The sequence below is a fragment of the Nipponia nippon genome, unplaced genomic scaffold (assembly GCF_047370975.1).
Source record: "Nipponia nippon isolate SJK-2023a ecotype South Korea unplaced genomic scaffold, ASM4737097v1 scaffold_41, whole genome shotgun sequence".
Taxonomy (NCBI): Eukaryota; Metazoa; Chordata; class Aves; order Pelecaniformes; family Threskiornithidae; genus Nipponia; species Nipponia nippon.
The window spans coordinates 448,660-466,530 of record NW_028262360.1 but is presented as its reverse complement, the minus strand read 5'-3'; the positions used below and the strand labels follow the sequence as shown (position 1 = coordinate 466,530).

The 17,871-nt window shown below is 73.1% G+C and overlaps 1 protein-coding gene across 3 annotated transcripts; it reads right to left on the bottom strand.

Annotated features, from left to right (window-relative positions):
• Window positions 1–1,250: 1,250 nt before the first annotated feature.
• Window positions 1,251–17,867, bottom strand: LOC148052944 (polyunsaturated fatty acid lipoxygenase ALOX15B-like). Of its 3 annotated transcripts, XM_087777867.1 has the most exons (14): window positions 17,584–17,867; window positions 14,524–15,028; window positions 13,632–13,713; window positions 12,691–12,807; window positions 11,588–11,691; window positions 10,673–10,845; window positions 9,768–9,911; window positions 8,339–8,542; window positions 6,558–6,644; window positions 5,870–6,039; window positions 4,870–4,991; window positions 4,079–4,179; window positions 2,476–2,646; window positions 1,251–1,575 (listed from the first exon to the last, which is right to left on the bottom strand). In XM_087777867.1, exons 1-14 carry the CDS (start codon window positions 17,728–17,730, stop codon window positions 1,396–1,398), a joined length of 2,307 nt encoding a protein of 768 aa, XP_087633993.1. In that variant the 5' UTR covers window positions 17,731–17,867; the 3' UTR covers window positions 1,251–1,395. The 3 variants fall into 3 exon arrangements, with proteins under 3 accessions (XP_087633993.1, XP_087633994.1, XP_087633992.1); XM_087777866.1 differs by lacking the exons at window positions 1,251–1,575; window positions 2,476–2,646; window positions 4,079–4,179; window positions 4,870–4,991 and having other exon boundaries at window positions 5,125–6,039; XM_087777868.1 differs by lacking the exons at window positions 1,251–1,575; window positions 2,476–2,646; window positions 4,079–4,179; window positions 4,870–4,991; window positions 12,691–12,807 and having other exon boundaries at window positions 5,124–6,039.
• Between the last annotated feature and the right edge of the window lie 4 nt (window positions 17,868–17,871).

Genomic DNA, 17,871 nt, shown 5'->3' with positions numbered 1-17,871 from the left:
GTTGGATCCCTGCAGTTGGATCCCTGCAGTTGGATCCCTGCGGTTGGATCCCTGCGGTTGGATCCCCGCAGTTGGATCCCTGCAGTTGGATCCCTGCGGTTGGATCCCTCCGGGAGGATCCCTGCGGTTGGATCCCTGCGGTTGGATCCCCGCGGTTGGATCCCTGCAGTTGGATCCCTGCGGGCACATCCCTGCAGTTGGATCCCTGCGGGCGCATCCCTGCGGTTGGATCCCTGCGGTTGGATCCCCGCGGTTGGATCCCTGCAGTTGGATCCCTGCGGTTGGATTCCTGCGGTTGGATCCCTGCGGGCGCATCCCTGCGGTTGGATCCCTGCGGTTGGATCCCTGCGGTTGGATCCCTGCAGTTGGATCCCTGCGGTTGGATCCCTGCGGGGGGATCCCTGCGGGGGGATCCCTGCAGTTGGATCCCTGCGGTTGGATCCCTGCGGTTGGATCCCTGCAGTTGGATCCCTGCAGTTGGATCCCTGCGGGGGGATCCCTGCGGTTGGATCCCTGCGGTTGGATCCCTGCGGGAGGGTCCCTGCGGGAGGATCCCTCCAGGCGCATCCCTGCGGTTGGATCCCTGTGGTTGGATCCCTCCGGGCGCATCCCTGCGGGCGCATCCCTGCAGTTGGATCCCTGCGGTTGGATCCCTGCGGGAGGATCGCGCCCGGCCTGCGGGGATTCAGAGCTCCGGCGACGGCCGCCGGGACGGGCGTTCGCCGCCGGGAATTCGCCGGGCGCCCATCGGCTCGCGCCGATTCTCCCGTTGGCCAAGCGCCGAGGCCCGGGGCCGACGGCCGGCGCCTTCCCCTCCTCCGGCCTCCGCCCGCGCCCGCTGCGGCGGCCATTTGCCGCCCCCGCCTCCATTTTCGCCGTTTTGCTCCTTCCCTTCCAGCCGTTGCGCGAGCAACGCAGCGGCCGCCGCCGCCGCCGCCGTTACATCGCGCTTTTATTCGATTTTCGTTTAACCCCCCCGCTGCAAACGCCTTTGCGGGCGAGTCTTTAAGCGACCTTAACCGCTGCTCCGGGGACGAGCGGCCGGGAGCTGCCCGGAGGAAGGGGCCTGGGGGTGGTGGCCACCAACCGGCTGGATGCGACCACCAAGGTGGCCGCCCGGCTTGTGCCAGGGACGCCGTGGCCAGCGGGCTGGCGAAGGGCTCAGCCCCCCCCCCCGCCCCGGGGGCCGCGGCCCCGTCGCTGGAGGGGCTTCCAAGCCGGGGGGCCGGGGGGCTCGGGGCCGGGGTTCGGGGTGGCCCTGGGCCAACGCTTGGCCTCGTGGGCCTCCAAGCGCTTCTCCACCCCTGATTCCGTGATTCCAAGGGGCCCCAGGCTTCCAGGGGCCCCCCCGAAAGGCGCCCGGGCGCCCCCGGGGGGTCGCCCCGTCGCCCCCGCTCAGATGGCGACGCTGTTCTCGATGCAGGCGGGGTCGAGGTAGGCGTAGGGCAGCGCCAGGCCGGCGTTGCGGCGCCGGATCCGGCGGGAAATGGCGGCCAAGCGGCGTTGGAAGGCGCGGATCAGGCGCTGGGGGGTCTCCTCCGTGAAGTGCTGCTCGGGGTAACAGCCCAGCGGGCGCTGCGGGGGGGCGGGGGGTCGGGGGGGGGGGCCCCGGCCACCGGGGTCCCCTGGGGACGTGGGGAGGGGCCCCCCCCAGACATTGGGGTCCCCTGGGGTCACTGGGGGGGGGCACCTGGGTCCCCTGGGGACGTGGGGAGGGGGCCCCCCAGACATTGGGGTTCCCTGGGGTCCCCTGGGGTCATTGGGGGGGGGGCACCCGGACACTTGGGTCCCCGGGGATGTGGGGAGGGGGACGTGGGGAGGGGGCCACCCAGATGCCAGGGTCCCTTTGGGAGGGGGGACACCGGGGTCCCCTGGGGTCATTGGGGGGGGACACCTGAACACCCGGGTCCCTTGGGGACGTGGGGAGGGTCCCCCCCCAGACATTGGGGTCCCCTGGGGTCATTGGGGGGGGGCACCCAGACATCAGGGTCCCCTGGGGGTGACGGCAGTCACAGGGGGGGCACCCGGACACCCGGGTCCCCTGGGGACGTGGGGAGGGGGGGAGGGGCCCACCAGACGTCAGGGTCCCCTGGGGTCCCTGGGGGGGGCACCCGGACATCGGGGTCCCCTGGGGGTGACGGCAGTCACAGGGGGGGCACCCGGACACCCGGGTCCCCTGGGGACGTGGGGAGGGGTCCCCCCAGATGTCGGGGTCCCCTGGGGGTGACAGGAGTCACGGGGGGGGGGGGGCACCCAGACGTTGGGGTCCCCTGGGGACATGGGGAGGGGCGGAGGGGCCCACCCAGACGTCGGGGTCCCCTGGGGTCCCTGGGGGGGGGGGCACCCAGACGTCGGGGTCCCCTGGGGGTGACGGCAGTCACAGGGGGGGCACCCGGACACCCGGGTCCCCTGGGGACGTGGCGGGGGGACGGCGGGGGCCCGGCTCCGCGGGGCGGGGGGGCGGGGGTCCCTCACCATGTCGAGGGGCTCGTTGCGCAGCACCCAGAGCACCCCCAGGGTGATGGCGGTGGTGTTCATGGCCGAGAGCGAGGCCAGGAACTGCCCCTCCGACAGCGGCGCCTTCGTCTGGGGCGGGGGCTCCCGCATGGCGGCCGGCATGTTGGGCATGAAGGCGCCCAGCTCGAACTGCCGCGCCCGGGGGGGTGAGCCCGGGGGGACGGGACCCCCCCAGCACCCACTGCCCCCCCCGGGGAACCAACGGCCCCCCAGAGCACCCACTGCCCCCCCCAGCACCCACTGCCCCCCTGAGCACCCACTGCCCCCCTGAGCACCCACTGCCCCCCCAGCACCCACTGCCCCCCCAGCACCCACTGCCCCGCCGAGCAAGCACCCACTGCCCCCCGAGCACCCACTGACCCACCCTGAGCACCCACTGCCCCCCTGGGGAACCACCGGCCCCCAGAGCACCCACTGCCCCCCGAGCACCCACTGCCCCCCCCTGCACCCACTGCCCCCCTGAGCACCCACTGCCCCCCCAGCACCCACTGCCCCCCCCCGAGCACCCACTGCCCCCCCAGCACCCACTGCCCCCTGAGCACCCACTGCCCCCCTGAGCACCCACTGCCCCCCCAGCACCCACTGCCCCCCGAGCACCCACTGCCCCCCTGAGCACCCACTGCCCCCTGAGCACCCACTGCCCCCCTGAGCACCCACTGCCCCCCGAGCACCCACTGCCCCCCGAGCACCCACTGCCCCCCTGAGCACCCACTGCCCCGCCGAGCACCCACTGCCCCCCCAGCACCCACTGCCCCCCCCAAGCACCCACTGCCCCCTGAGCACCCACTGCCCCCTGAGCACCCACTGCCCCCCCAGCACCCACTGCCCCACCCTGAACAACCACTGCCCCCCGAGCACCCACTGCCCCCCTGAGCACCCACTGCCCCCCCAGCACCCACTGCCCCCCTGAGCACCCACTGCCCCCCGAGCACCCACTGCCCCCCTGAGCACCCACTGCCCCCCTGAGCACCCACTGCCCCCCTGCACCCACTGCCCCCCTGAGCACCCACTGCCCCCCTGAGCACCCACTGCCCCTCTGAGCAACCACTGCCCCCCCCAAGCACCCACTGCCCCCCAGCACCCACTGCCCCCCTGAGCAACCACTGCCCCCCCAGCACCCACTGCCCCCCTGAGCACCCACTGCCCCCCGAGCACCCACTGCCCCCCCAGCACCCACTGCCCCCCTGAGCACCCACTGCCCCCCCCAGCACCCACTGCCCCTCCTGAGCACCCACTGCCCCCCAGCACCCACTGCCCCCCGAGCACCCACTGCCCCCCCAGCACCCACTGCCCCCCTGAGCACCCACTGCCCCCCCCAAGGACCCACTGCCCCCCCAGCACCCACTGCCCCCCTGAGCACCCACTGCCCCCCCGAGCACCCACTGCCCCCCAGGGACCCCGGGGACTGGGGTGATCCCAGGGGTGTTGGGGGGCACCCAGGGGTCCTGGCGGGGGGATGCAGGGGTCTCGGAGGGGGCACCCAGGGGTCCGGGGGGGCACCCAAGGGTTCGGGGGCACCCGGGGTGCCGGGGGTGCGGGGGCACCCATGGGTGGGGCGCACCTGGCCGCTGTTGGTGGCGGCGTGGTGGGCGGAGCAGCTGTAGATGACCATGGTGAGGAAGGTGACGAGCTGGCGGGCGGAGACCAGGCGGGAGGGCACCCCTGGGGTCACGGGGTCACGGGGTCACAGGGGTCACGGGGGTCATGGGGGCGGGAGGGCACCCCTGGGGTCACGGGGTCATGGGGGGTCACGAGGGTCATGGGGGCGGGAGGGCACCCCGGGGGTCACGGGGTCACAGGGGGCGCGGGGGTCATGGGGGCGGGAGGGCACCCCTGGGGCCACGGGGGGTCACGAGGGTCATGGGGGCGGGAGGGCACCCCTGGGGTCACGGGGTCATGGGGGGTCACGAGGGTCATGGGGGCGGGAGAGCACCCCTGGGGTCATGGGGGGTCGCGGGGGTCATGGGGGCGGGAGGGCACCCCTGGGGTCAGGGGGTCACGGGGGTCATGGGGGTGGGAGGGCACCCCTGGGGTCACGGGGTCACGGGAGGTCATGGGGTCATGGGGTCACAGGGGGTCACAGAGGTCATGGGGTCATGGGGGTCACAGGGGTCATGGGGGGTCACGGGGGGGTCACACGGTGGTCGGGTTCAGGCGGGGGTGACGGCGCGGGGTCACACGGGGGTCACCCAGAGGTCGGGGGGGGTCGCGGGAGGGGTCACCCAGGGGTCACTCAGGGGTCGGGGGGGTCGCGGGGGTTCACACGGGGGTCACCCAGGGGTCGGGGTCAGGCAGGGGTCATGGCAGGGGTCACACGGGGGTCACCCAGGGGTCGGGGGTCGGGGGGGGCACCTGAGCGGCGGCGGGCGAGGAAGCCCCTGCGGAAGATCTCGCCCACCCAGGCCTGCAGCTCGGCGTCCCCTCGCACGGCCCCGTCGCAGGGGTAGTAGTGCCCCACGATGCCCTTGACGAAGCTGGGGGGAGGGGAGCGGGGGAGGGGTCAGCCCGGCCGCCGGGGCCCCCCCCCCCGCCCCTCCCCCCCCCGGGCTGGTTTCCCCCACCCCACCCCCCCGCTGCCGGCACGGGGATGCGCGAGGCCTCGCACGGGGGGGGGGGGGGGCGCGGGGACACACGGGGACACGTGGGGACACGTGGGGACGCACGGGGACGCACGAGGGGTGCAGGGGGGCACGGGGGGGCACGGGGTCGCCCAAAGGGCACGCGAGGGCATGGGGACACACGGGGTCACACGGGGACACACAGGGACACACGGGGACACACGGGGGGACACGGGGGCACGCGGGGGGACACGGGGAGGCACGGGGACACACGGGGACACACGGGGGGACACAGGGGCACGCGGGGACGCGCGGGGAGGCACGAGGACGCACAAGAGAGTGCAAAAAAGGACGGACAGGGACACGCGGAGCCGCACGAGGGCGGATGAGGGGACACAAGGACCCAGGAGCAGGCACACGGGGGCACGAGGGGGCACGAGGGGACATGGGGACGCACGAGGGGGCACGAGGGGGCACGAGGGGACATGGGGACGCACGAGGGGGCATGAGGGGGCGCGAGGGGGCATGGGGACGCGCGAGGGGGCACGAGGGGACATGGGGACGCGTGAGGGGGCACGAGGGGACATGGGGACATGTGAGGGGGCACGAGGGGGCATGGGGACGCACGAGGAGGCAGGAGGGGGCACGAGGGGGCATGGGGACGCGTGAGGGGGCACGAGGGGGCATGGGGACGCACGAGGGGGCACGAGGGGGCACAGAAGGGGACCCACGAAGGTGCAGGAGGGCAGAGGGGGACGCGCGAGGGGCACGAGGGGACGCGGGGGCTCTCCCACCTGCGGATGGCGGCCCAGATGCGCCGGGCGTCCTCGGCGAAGTGGTAGCGGCGGGTGCGGGTGACGCCGCGGCGGCGCAGGTCGCGGGGCAGCACCAGGGCGGCGTAGGGCAGCTCCCGCAGCCCCCGCGCCAGCAGCCGCAGCAGCCCCCGCCGCCCCAGGGCCACCGCCTGCGCCGGCGCTCAGTGCCACCGCGCCGGGGACCCGCGGCCCCGCATCCCCCCAAATCCCCCCCCCCCCCACCAAAATGTCCCCAAATCCCCCCAAAATGCCCCCAAATCCCACCAAACCCCACCAAAATGTCCCCAAATCCCACCAAATCCACCCAAATCCCACCAAAATGTCCCCAAATCCACCCAAATCCTCCCAAATGCCACCAAAATGTCCCCAAATCCACCCAAATCCTCCCAAAATGTCCCCAAATCCCACCAAATGCCACCAAAATGCCCCCAAATCTACCCAAATCCCCCAAAAATATCCCCAAATCCACCCAAATCCCCCCAAATCCCATCCAAATGCCCCCAAATCCCCCCAAATGCCCCCCAAATCCCACCAACCCCCCCAAATCCACCCACATCCCACCAAAATCCACCCAAAGGCTCCCAAATCCACCCCAAATCCCGCCCCCCCAATGCCCCCAGTAACCCCCCAATGCCCCCAGTAACCCCCCAATCCCCCCGGCACCCACCCGGTCGAAGACCCCCCCGGGGTTGAGCAGGAACCGGCGCGCCAGGGCGGCGATGTGCACCGTGAAGCGGGTGTGCGGCACCAGCAGCTGCGGGCGCCGGGCTCCCGTGGGTGCCGGGGCCCCCCCACACCCCGAAACCTGGGGTCCCCCAACCCCTGGGGTCCCAGGGGTGCTGGGTCCCCCCCCACCCCAAAACCTGGGGTCCCCCCATACCCAGGCACTGGGGTCCCCCCATAGCTGGGTCCCCCAACCCCTGGGGTCCCAGGGGTGCTGGGTGCTGGACGCCCAGGTCCCCTCACACCCCAAAACCTGGGGTTCCCCCACACCCAGGCACTGGGGTCCCATGGGTGCTGGGTCCTGGGTCCCCTCACCCCCAAAACTTGGGGTCCCCCCATACCCAGGCACTGGGGTCCCATGGGTGCTGGGTCCTGGGTCCCCCCCACCCCAAAACTTGGGGTCCCCCAACCCCTGGGGTCCCAGGGGTGCTGGGTGCTGGACGCCCAGGTCCCCTCACACCCCAAAACCTGGGGTTCCCCCACACCCAGGCACTGGGGTCCCATGGGTGCTGGGTGCTGGGTGCTGGGTCCCCCCCACCCCAAAACCCGGGGTCCCCCAACCCCTGGGGTCCCAGGGGTGCTGGGTGCTGGACGCCCAGGTCCCCTCACACCCCAAAACCTGGGGTTCCCCCACACCCAGGCACTGGGGTCCCATGGGTGCTGGGTCCTGGGTCCCCTCACCCCCAAAACTTGGGGTCCCCCCATACCCAGGCACTGGGGTCCCATGGGTGCTGGGTGCTGGGTCCCCCCCACCCCAAAACTTGGGGTCCCCCAACCCCTGGGGTCCCAGGGGTGCTGGGTGCTGGACGCCCAGGTTCCCTCACACCCCAAAACCTGGGGTTCCCCCACACCCAGGCACTGGGGTCCCATGGGTGCTGGGTCCTGGGTCCCCTCACCCCCAAAACTTGGGGTCCCCCCATACCCAGGCACTGGGGTCCCATGGGTGCTGGGTGCTGGGTCCCCCCCACCCCAAAACTTGGGGTCCCCCAACCCCTGGGGTCCCAGGGGTGCTGGGTGCTGGACGCCCAGGTCCCCTCACACCCCAAAACCTGGGGTTCCCCCACACCCAGGCACTGGGGTCCCATGGGTGCTGGGTCCTGGGTCCCCTCACCCCCAAAACTTGGGGTCCCCCCATACCCAGGCACTGGGGTCCCATGGGTGCTGGGTGCTGGGTGCTGGGTCCCCCCCACCCCAAAACCCGGGGTCCCCCAACCCCTGGGGTCCCAGGGGTGCTGGGTGCTGGACGCCCAGGTCCCCTCACACCCCAAAACCTGGGGTTCCCCCACACCCAGGCACTGGGGTCCCATGGGTGCTGGGTCCTGGGTCCCCTCACCCCCAAAACTTGGGGTCCCCCCATACCCAGGCACTGGGGTCCCATGGGTGCTGGGTCCTGGGTCCCCTCACCCCCAAAACTTGGGGCCCCCCCATACCTAGGCACTGGGGTCCCATGGGTGCTGGGTGCTGCGTGCTGGGTCCCCCCCACCCCAAAACCCGGGGTCCCCAAAGCCTGGGGTCCCATGGGTGCTGGGTCCTGGACACCTGGGTCCCCTCACACCCCAAAACCTGGGGTCCCCCCACACCCAGGCACTGGGGTCCCATGGGTGCTGGGTGCTGGGTGCTGGGTCCCCCCCCACCCCAAAACTTGGGGTCCCCCAACCCCTGGGGTCCCATGGGTGCTGGACGCCGGGGTGTCGTCCCCGCCCCCCCCCCGCCGCGCCCCGGTACCTTGAAGAGGGGGTGCGCGGGGGGCAGGTGGCGCAGGGTGGCCAGGGCGTAGACCTCCCCGAGGAGGTGGGAGCGCAGGAGGTGGCTCAGCGCCTCGTGGACGTGGAACTCGGCGCTGCGCACCCAGGCCTTGGCCAGCGCCCACACCCAGGGGGGGTCCCCGGGCAGGAAGATGGGGCTCTGGGGGCCCGGCTGCTGCGACAGCTTCGGGGGGACCCCGGGGGGGGTGGGGGGGGTGTCACCCCAAAGGGATGGCTCGCCCGCCCCCCTGCGCCCCGCTGCCTGGGTCACCCCGCTGGGTGCCCGGGGTGGGGACCCCCACCCCCACCCCCACCCCCAGGGCTGGGTGCCCCCAAATGGGATGGCGGGGACCCCCCCAACTCCTGGGTCCCCCCAAGCCTGGGTCCACCCCCCCCCCCCCGAGTCCTGGGTCCCCCCAAACCCCTGGGTCCCCCCGAACACCTGGGTGCTTCCCAAATTCCCGGATCCCCCAATTCCTGGGTCCCCCCCAACTCCCGGGTCCCCCCAAACGCTTGGGTACCCCCCCCATTTCTGGGTCACCCCCAGACTCTTGGGACCCCCAAAGCCCCCGGATCCCCCCGAACACCTGTGTCCCCCCCAGCCCCCGGGTCCCCCCAGACCCCTGTGTCCCCCCCAGCCCCCGGGTCCCCCTCAGACCCCCGGGTCCCCCCAGACCCCTGTGTCCCCCCCAGCCCCCGGGTTCCCCCCAGACCCCGGGTCCCCCCCAGACCCCTGTGTCCCCCCAGCCCCCGGGACCCCCCAGACCCCCGGGTCCCCCCAGCCCCCGCGTCCCCCTCAGACCCCTGTGTCCCCCCAGACCCCTGTGTCCCCCCCAGCCCCCGCGTCCCCCCAGCCCCCGGGTCCCCCCAGACCCCCGGGTCCCCCCAGCCCCTGGGACCCCCCAGCCCCCGGGTCCCCCTCAGACCCCAGGTCCCCCCCAGCCCCCGGGTCCCCCCCAGACCCCTGTGTCCCCCCCAGCCCCCGGGTCCCCCCAGCCCCTGGGACCCCCCAGCCCCCGGGTTCCCCCCAGCCCCCGGGTCCCCCCAGACCCCTGTGTCCCCCCCAGCCCCCGTGTCCCCCCAGACCCCCGGGTCCCCCCAGCCCCCGGGTCCCCCCAGACCCCTGTGTCCCCCCAGCCCCCGGGTCCCCCCAGACCCCTGGGACCCCCCCAGCCCCCGGGTTCCCCCCAGCCCCCGGGTCCCCCCAGACCCTGGGACCCCCCCAGCCCCCGTGTCCCCCCAGACCCCCGGGTCCCCCCAGCCCCCGGGTCCCCCCCAGACCCCTGTGTCCCCCCAGCCCCCGGGTCCCCCCAGCCCCTGGGACCCCCCCAGCCCCCCGGGTCCCCCCCAGCCCCCGGGTCCCCCCCAGCCCCCGGGTCCCCCGGGCACCCCCGGGCGCGGGGTCCCACCTGGATGGCGAGGGGCAGGAGCTGCCCGTCGGGGCGCTGGTGCAGGAGGCAGAGGGGGGCGGCCACGTAAGTGGGGCGCCCGTCGATCTCGGCCGTGGGGAGCCCCTCCAGCACGGCGTAGTCGGCCAGGTAGACGTTCCCCTCCTGGGGGGCGGGGGGTCAGCCCGGACCCCTGCGACCCCCCCGGACCCCCCCACCCCATCCCAGGCACCCGGGACCCCCAGACACCCAGGACCCCCGCCTTGGGCTGGACATCGGGGTCCCCCAGCCTGGGCACCCGGGTCCTCCAAACACCCAGGACCCCCCCCACCCCACCCCAGATGCCTGGGTCCCCCCACCCCATTCGGGGTCCCCTGGACACCTGGGTCCCCAAGGCCCCCCACCCCACCCCAGACGTCTGGGTCCCCTCAATACTTGGGACCCCCCCACCCCATCCCAGGCACCCAGGACCCCCAGATACCCAGGACCCCCACCTTGGGCTGGACATTGGGGTCCCCCACCCCGGCCACCTGGGTCCCCAAGGCCCCCCACCCCACCCCAGATGCCTGGGTCCCCCAGTCACTGGGGACCCCCCACCCCATCCCAGACCCCTGGGACCCCCAGACACCCAGGACCCCCACCTTGGGCTGGACATTGGGGTCCCCCACCCCGGCCACCTGGGTCCCCAAGGCCCCCCGGGACCCCCACCCCACCCCAGGGGCTGGGGTGCCCCAAACACCCAGGACCCCCAACCCTCCCTGGGTGCCTGGGACCCCCCTGGGTGCCTGGGTCCCCTGGACTCCCAGGACCCCCACCCCATCCCGGACCCCTGGGACCCCCAGACACCTTGGAGCGGACATCGGGGTCCCCCACCCCATCCCGGACCCCCGGACCCCCAGGCCCCCGCCCGCCCCGGGGTCCCTCACCTCCATCTCGCGCTGGAGGTCGGTGGCGGGGCCGAGGCTGGGTGCCACCATGGGGGGGGTGACGGGGAAGTTGGGGGGCAGGCGGGAGCAGCGGCGCAGCAGGAGGGGGTTCACCCCGCTCAGGTACTGCTCCCCGAAGAAGGCGTCGTCCTGCCAGTGCTGCACCACGTACTCTGCGGGGCCCGGGCGCCTGGGTCCCCCACGGCCCCCCACGGCCCCCCCACGGCCCCCCAGACACCTGGGTCCCCCACGGCCCCCCCACGGCCCCCCATCCCCCCCCAGACACCTGGGTCCCCCACGGCCCCCCCATTTGTGCCCGGGTCCCCCCGTCCCCCCCCCAGACACCCAGGTCCCCCCATGTCCCCCCCAGACACCTGGGTCCCCCACGGCCCCCCACGGCCCCCCAGACACCTGGGTCCCCCCATGTCCCCCCCATGGGTGCCCGGGTCCCCCATCCCCCCCAGACACCTGGGTCCCCCCACGGCCCCCCCATGGGCGCCCGGGTCCCCCGTCCCCCCCAGACACCTGGGTCCCCCCACGTCCCCCCATGGGTGCCCGGGTCCCCCCATGTCCCCCCCCCCCGTCCTTCCCCATGTCCCCCCGTGTCCCCCCCGTGTCCCCCCATGTCCCCCCACGCCCCCCTGTGCCCCCGTGTGTCCCCCATGTCCCCCCCGTCCTTCCCCATGTCCCCCCCATGCCCCCCCGTGTCCCCCCATGTCCCCCCCGTCCTTCCCCATGTCCCCCCGTGTCCCCCCCGTGTCCCCCCATGTCCCCCCACGCCCCCTGTGCCCCCGTGTGTCCCCCATGTCCCCCCCGTCCTTCCCCATGTCCCCCCCATGCCCCCCGTGTCCCCCCATGTCCCCCCCGTCCTTCCCCATGTCCCCCCCGTGCCCCCCGTGCCCCCCGTGTCCCCACCGGTGACGGGGGTGTGGAAGCAGCAGAAGACGCGGGCCAGGGCCTCCAGGCTCTGCCAGGAGCTGGGGCGATCCAGGAACCCCCGCAGCTTGGCCTCCAGGTTCCTGGGGACACGGGGGGGCGTGGGGACACCGGGGACAGGGGACACGGGGGGACGGGGGGGGCGTGGGGGCACGGGGGGCACGGGGGGGGCACGGGGACACCGGGGACAGGGGACACGGGGGGCGTGGGGACACGGGGGGCACGGGGGGACACGGGGGGACACAGGGGAGTGTGGGGACACAGGGGGACATGGGGGCGTGGGGACACCGGGGACACGGGGGTGGGCGTGGGGACACGGGGGGGCACGGGGGGGCACGGGGACACTGGGGACAGGGGACACGGGGGGCATGGGGACAGGGGACACGGGGGGACACAGGGGACATGGGGGAGACGGGGGGACAGGGGACACGGGGGGGACACGGGGGGGACACGGGGGGACGGGGGGGATGGGGGGACGTGGGGGGACACAAGGGAGATGGGGACATGGGGGGTCAGGGGCAGCCAAGGGACACGGGGGGGCAGGGGACACGGGGGGACACAGGGTGACACAGAGGGGACACGGGGGGACATGGGGGGACTCGGGGGGGACACGGGGGGGCACTCGGGGAGTTGGGGAGGGCCAAGGGACACGGGGGGGGGACACACAGGGTGACACAGAGGGGACACGGGGGGACATGGGGGCGGGGGTGTCCAAGGGACACGGAGGGGTCAGGGGTCACGGGGGGACGCTTTGGGGTCACACGGGGACACGGGGCGGGGGAATCGTGGGGGGGACGACGACAAGGGGCCATGCGGGGGGGCGGGGCTTGGGGCGGGGCCAGAATGGGGTGGGCGGGGCCAGAATGAGGCTGGGGCAGGGGCATGAACGCAGCAGGAGGGAGCTGGGGCGGGGGCGGGGCCAGGGCGAGGAGGGGGGCGGGGCCATGGTGGGGTCATTCCAGGTCAGCAGGGGCAGGATGGTGCCGGGTGGGGGTAGGAGCGGGTGGGGGTGAGGCGGGGTCAGGGGTCAGGCGGGGTCAGGGGTCGGGGTCAGGCGGGGTCAGGGGTCAGGGGTCACTCACGCGGCGCCCCCCCGCAGGTAGAAGGCGGCGGCCTTGGGCAGGGAGTAGCGCAGGTCGGGGTCCAGGGGGGTCCCCAGGGGCAGCCCCCAGGGCAGCCCCGGCCCCGAGGGGGCCAGGCTGGGGGGAGGGGTGAGCGGGGGGCAACCACGGGGCCACCCCCCCACCCCCCCCCGGGGGGCAATACCGGCCCCCAGGGGGCAACACCCCCCCGGGGGCAATACCGACCCCAAGGGGGGCAGTAAGGGGGGTAAATCCCCCCCATGGGCAATGAGACCCCCCCCGGGGGGTACAATGGGGGTAACACCCCCCCAGGGGGCAATAAGGACCCCCAGCGGGGCAATAAGGGGGGTAACACCCCCCTGGGGGCAATAGCAGCCCCTTCAAGGGAGAAATAATGGGGGCAATACCCCCCCAAGGGGCAATAAGACCCCCCCAGGGGGGGTATAATGGGGGTACCCCTCCCCATGGGGCAACAACGGCCCCTCCAAGGGGGGCAATAAGGGGGATAACAACCCCCGGGGGCATTAACATCCCCAAGGGGGGCATTAGCATCCCCATGGGGGGCAATAAGGGGGGGTAACACCCCCCCAGGGGGCAATAACGGGGGTAAATACCTCCTCATGGGGCAATAACACCCCCAAGGGGGGCAATAAGGGGGGTAACACCCCCCCAGGGGGCAACAACGGCCCCTCCAAGGGGGGCAATAAGGGGGATAACACCCCCCGGGGGCAATAACATCCCCCAGGGGGGCAATAAGGGGGGTAACACCCCCCCAAGGGGCAATAATGGGGGTAAATACCTCCCCAGGGGGCAATAACACCCCCAAGGGTGGCGATAAGGGGGGGAAAGGGGGACGCGGGTGCCCGGGGGGGTGGGGGTGTCGGGGGGACACGCGGGCGCCCGGGGGGGTGGGGGTATCGGGGGGACACGCGGGCACTCACCGGTAGCGGCGTCGCTGCTCGGCGAGGTGACGCCGTCGGAGCCGCTGGAGCAGCGGGTGACGTTCCTGCGCTGGCGTCTTGGCTGCGGGATGGCGCCCGTCAGGGACCCCGGCGTCGGGGGGGGGGGGGGCATGGGGGCACCCACGTGTCCGGGGGGCCCCAGTGGTGGTGGTGGGGGACCCATGGGGGGACCCCGGTGTCCGGGGGGACCCCAGTGTCTGGGGGGGACCCGTGGGGGGACCCCGGTGTTGGGGGGACGACACCCATGGGGGGACCCAGGTGTCCAGGGGGACCCCAGAGTCTGGGGAGGGACCCATGGGGGGACCCCGGTGTCTGGGGGGACCCCGGTGTTGGTGGGGGGACCCATGGGGGCACCCTGACATCCAGGGGGACCCCGGCATCCGGGAGGGCACCCATGGGGGGACCCTGGCATCTGGGGGGACCCCAGTGTTGGGGGGGGACACCCATAGGGGACCCAGGTGTCCAGGGGGACCCCAGTGTCTGGGGGGACCCATGGGGGGACCCCGGTGTCCGGGGGGGGGCCCCAGTGTTGGTGGGGGGACCCATGGGGGACCCAGGTGTCTGGGGGGACCCTGACATTTGGGGGGGGACCCAGGCACCCGGGGGGTGACGACACCCATGGGGGCACCCAGGTGTCTGGGGGGGGACCCATGGGGGCACCCTGACATCCAGGGGGGACCCCGGCATCCGGGAGGGCACCCATGGGGGGACCCTGGCATCTGGGGGGGACCCCAGTGTTGGGGGGGGGGACCCCGGTGTCAGAGGGGGGACCCACGGGGGCACCCTGGTGTCCGGGGGGGACCCAGGTGTCTGGGGGGGGACCCTGGTGTCCAGGGGGGACCCGTGGGGGGACCCCGGCGCCCGGGCGCACCTGTGCCCTCGGCCAGCTCCCAGGTGCCGTAGCCCCGCAGCCAGCGGTAGCAGGGGAAGTGGAAGGGCCCGGGGGCGTCCTCGGCGTCACCCGCGTCCTCGGCGTCACCCGCGTCCTCGGCGTCATCGACATCCCAGGTGTCCTCGGCGTCCCAGGCGTCCCCGCCGTCACTCGCGTCCTCGGCGTCCCCCGCCTCCTCGCCCTCCGTCACCTCCTCCTCGCTGTCGCACGCGTCCTCGTCCTCGTCCTCGTCCTCGTCGTCGCTCGCGTCCTCGTCCTCGTCCTCGTCCTCGCTCGCGTCCTCGTCCTCCTCGTCCCCCGAGGCCTCGGGCGTGGCGGCGGGCGTGGCGGGCGTGGCGGGGGGTGGCTCCGCCCCCTCCAGCCAGACGCAGAGGCTCTCCAGGAACCAGGCGCTCTCGGGGAGGCCGCCGAAGGGCTCCTTGTGCACCCGCACCAGCAGCAGCCGCCCCAGCGCCCGGGGCGCGGCCACGCGGTACTCGCCCCGCTGCGGGGACAGCGTCAGCGCCGCCGCCACCGCGCCGCCCGCCCCGCGCCCTCCCGCCGCCCCGCAGGGGCGCCGTGGCACCATCACCGCGGCACCGGGTCACCGCGGCATTGTCGCTGCGGCACCGTCACCGTGGCGCCATCACCGCGTCGCTGTGGCACCGTGGCGCCGTCGCCGTGGCATTGTCGCTGTGGCACTGCCACCGTGTAATTGTGGCGCCGTCACCGTCACTGTGGCACCATCACCATGTCACCGTGTCACCACCACCGTGGCAGCGTCACTCTGTCACCGTCACCATGTCACAGTGGCACCGTCACCGCGTCACTGTGTCACCGTGGCACCATCACCATGGCATTGTCGCTGTGGCACCGTCACCGTGGCACTGGGTCACCGTCACCATGTCACTGCGTCACCATGGCACCATCGCCATGGCACCGTCACCGTGGCACCGTCACCATGGCACTGGGTCACCGTCACCACGTCACTGGGTCACCGTGGCACTGTCACCATGGCACTGGGTCACCGTCACCGCGTCACTGTGTCACCATGGCACCGTCACTGTAGCACCGTCACCGCGTCACTGTGTCACCATGGCACCGAGTCACCGTCACCACATCGCTGTGTCACCATGGCACCATCACCGTGGCATTGTCGCTGTGGCACCGTCGCTGTGGCACCGTCACCGTGGCACCGTCACTGTGTCACCGTCACCATGTCACTGTGTCACCATGGCACCATCACCGTAGCACTGCCACTGTGTCACCGTCACCATGTCACTGTGTCACCGTGGCACCATCACCATGGCATTGTCACTGTGGCACCGTCACCGTGGCACTGGGTCACCGTCACCGCGTCACTGCGTCACCATGGCACCATCACCATGGCATTGTCGCTGTGGCACCGTTGCTGTGGCACCGTCACCGTGGCACTGCCACTGTGTCACCGTCGCCATGTCACTGTGTCACCGTGGCACCATCACCATGGCATTGTCGCTGTGGCACCGCCACTGTGTAATTGCGGCACCGTCACCGTGCCACCGTCACTGTGGCATTGTCACTGTGGCACTGCCACCATGTAATCGTGGCGCCATCACCGTCCCTGTGGCACCATCACCATGTCACCGTGTCACCACCACCGTGGCAGCGTCACTCTGTCACCATCACCATGTCACAGTGGCACCGTCACCGTGTCAACACCAGCATGGCGCTGTCGCTGTTGCAGCATCACCGTGGCACCATCACCGTGGCATTGTCACTGTGGCACCGTCACCGTGGCACTGTCACCACGTCACTGCGTCACCATGGCACCATCACCGTGGCATTGTCGCACTGTCACTCTGTCACCATCACCGTGGCACTGTTGCACCGTCACCGTGGCAGTGTAGCACTGTCACCCTGTCACTACTGCTGTGCCGCTGTGGCACCACCGCTGTGTCACCGTGGCACCGTCACCATCACCGCGGCACCACCACACTGGAGAGCGGATTCACCGCGTCACCGTCACCGCGTCACCGTCACCGTCACCGTGTCACCACCACGCAGTGCTCGTCCCACTGCCAGACAGTGCCACCGCGTCACCGCCACCATGTCACCGTGTCACCACCCCGCGGTACTTGTCCCGCTGGGGGATGGCGACACCCTCAGTGTCACCGCGTCACCGTGCCACTGTCCCCCCCGTCCCCCCCCCCCCGGGTGGCCGGGTGCCCCCCCCCCAGCCCCCGACAGGGGACCCATGCGTCCCCCAGCCCCCCAAAAGGGGTCCCAGTGTCCCCCAGCCCCCCCAGCCCCCCAACATGGGACCCCAGCCCCCCAGCCCCCCCAAAAGGGGACCCAGGGGTCCCAGCCCCCCCAGCCCCCCAATATGGGACCCCAGCCCCCCCAAAAGGGGACCCAGGCATCCGGGTACCCCCATATCCCCCCAATACGGGACCCAGGCATCTGGGGGCCCCCAATAAAGGACCCAGGGGTCCCCAGCCCCCCAAAAGGGGTCCCAGCCCCCCCAGCCCCCCAAAATGGGACCCAGGGTCCCCCACCCCCCCCAAATAGGGGATTCAGGTGCCCCCATATCCCACATAAGGGGACCCAGGCGTCCCAGTGGCCCCCAGTAGAGGACCCAGGTGCCCCCCTGCCCCCCCAAAAGGGGTCCCAGCCCCCCAAAATGGGACCCAGCCCCCCCCCAAAGGGGACCCCAGTGCCTCCCTGCCCCCCAAGAGGGGCCCAGCCCCCCCAAATGGGACCCAGACCCCCCTGCCCCCCAAAAGGGGACCCAGGTGCCTCCCTGCCCCCCAAAAGGGGTCCCAGCCCCCCAAAAGGGGACCCAGACCCCCCCCCAAAAGGGACCCAGGTGCCCCCCTGACCCCCAAAAGGGGTCCCAGCCCCCCAAAAGGGGACCCAGCCCCCCCAAAAGGGATCCAGGTGCTCCCCTGCCCCCCAAAAGGAGCCCCAGCCCCCCCAACTGGGACCCAGGTGCCCCCCTGACCCCCAAAAGGGGCCCAGCCCCCCCAGCCCCCCCAGAAGGGGACCCCGGTGCCCCCCCCGCGGCCCCCCCGGCCTCACCGAGCCGCAGGCGAAGTCGGGCCCCCAGCGCTGCAGCGGGGTGCGGGGGCTGCGGCCCCGGGTCCCCACCAAGGTGACGGCGACGGCGTCCAAGGTCCCGGCCAGGAGCTGGGGCCCGGTGCTGACCCGCAACCGGTACCCGGCCATGGCTGCGGCGGGCGGCGGGGCCCGGGGGGGGACAAGGCCGCTCGGGCCACGCCCACGGGGCGGGGACACGCCCCCTACGCGCCAAGCCACGCCCCCACGCCGCCGGGGCCACGCCTCCCTCCCCCCCCCAGCAACGCCATA

Excerpts from the sequence above, each read along its gene's own strand:
- LOC148052944 (XM_087777866.1), bottom strand. The coding sequence starts at position 17,730 with ATGGCCGGGTACCGGTTGCGGGTCAGCACCGGGCCCCAGCTCCTGGCC. Across the intron at positions 12,808-13,631 it reads GAGCAGCGACGCCGCTACCG|CCTGGCCCCCTCGGGGCCGG; the intron begins GTGAGTGCCCGC and ends CCCTCCCCCCAG. Across the intron at positions 6,645-8,338 it reads CCGCGCACCCCCTCTTCAAG|CTGCTGGTGCCGCACACCCG; the intron begins GTACCGGGGCGC and ends CGGCGCCCGCAG.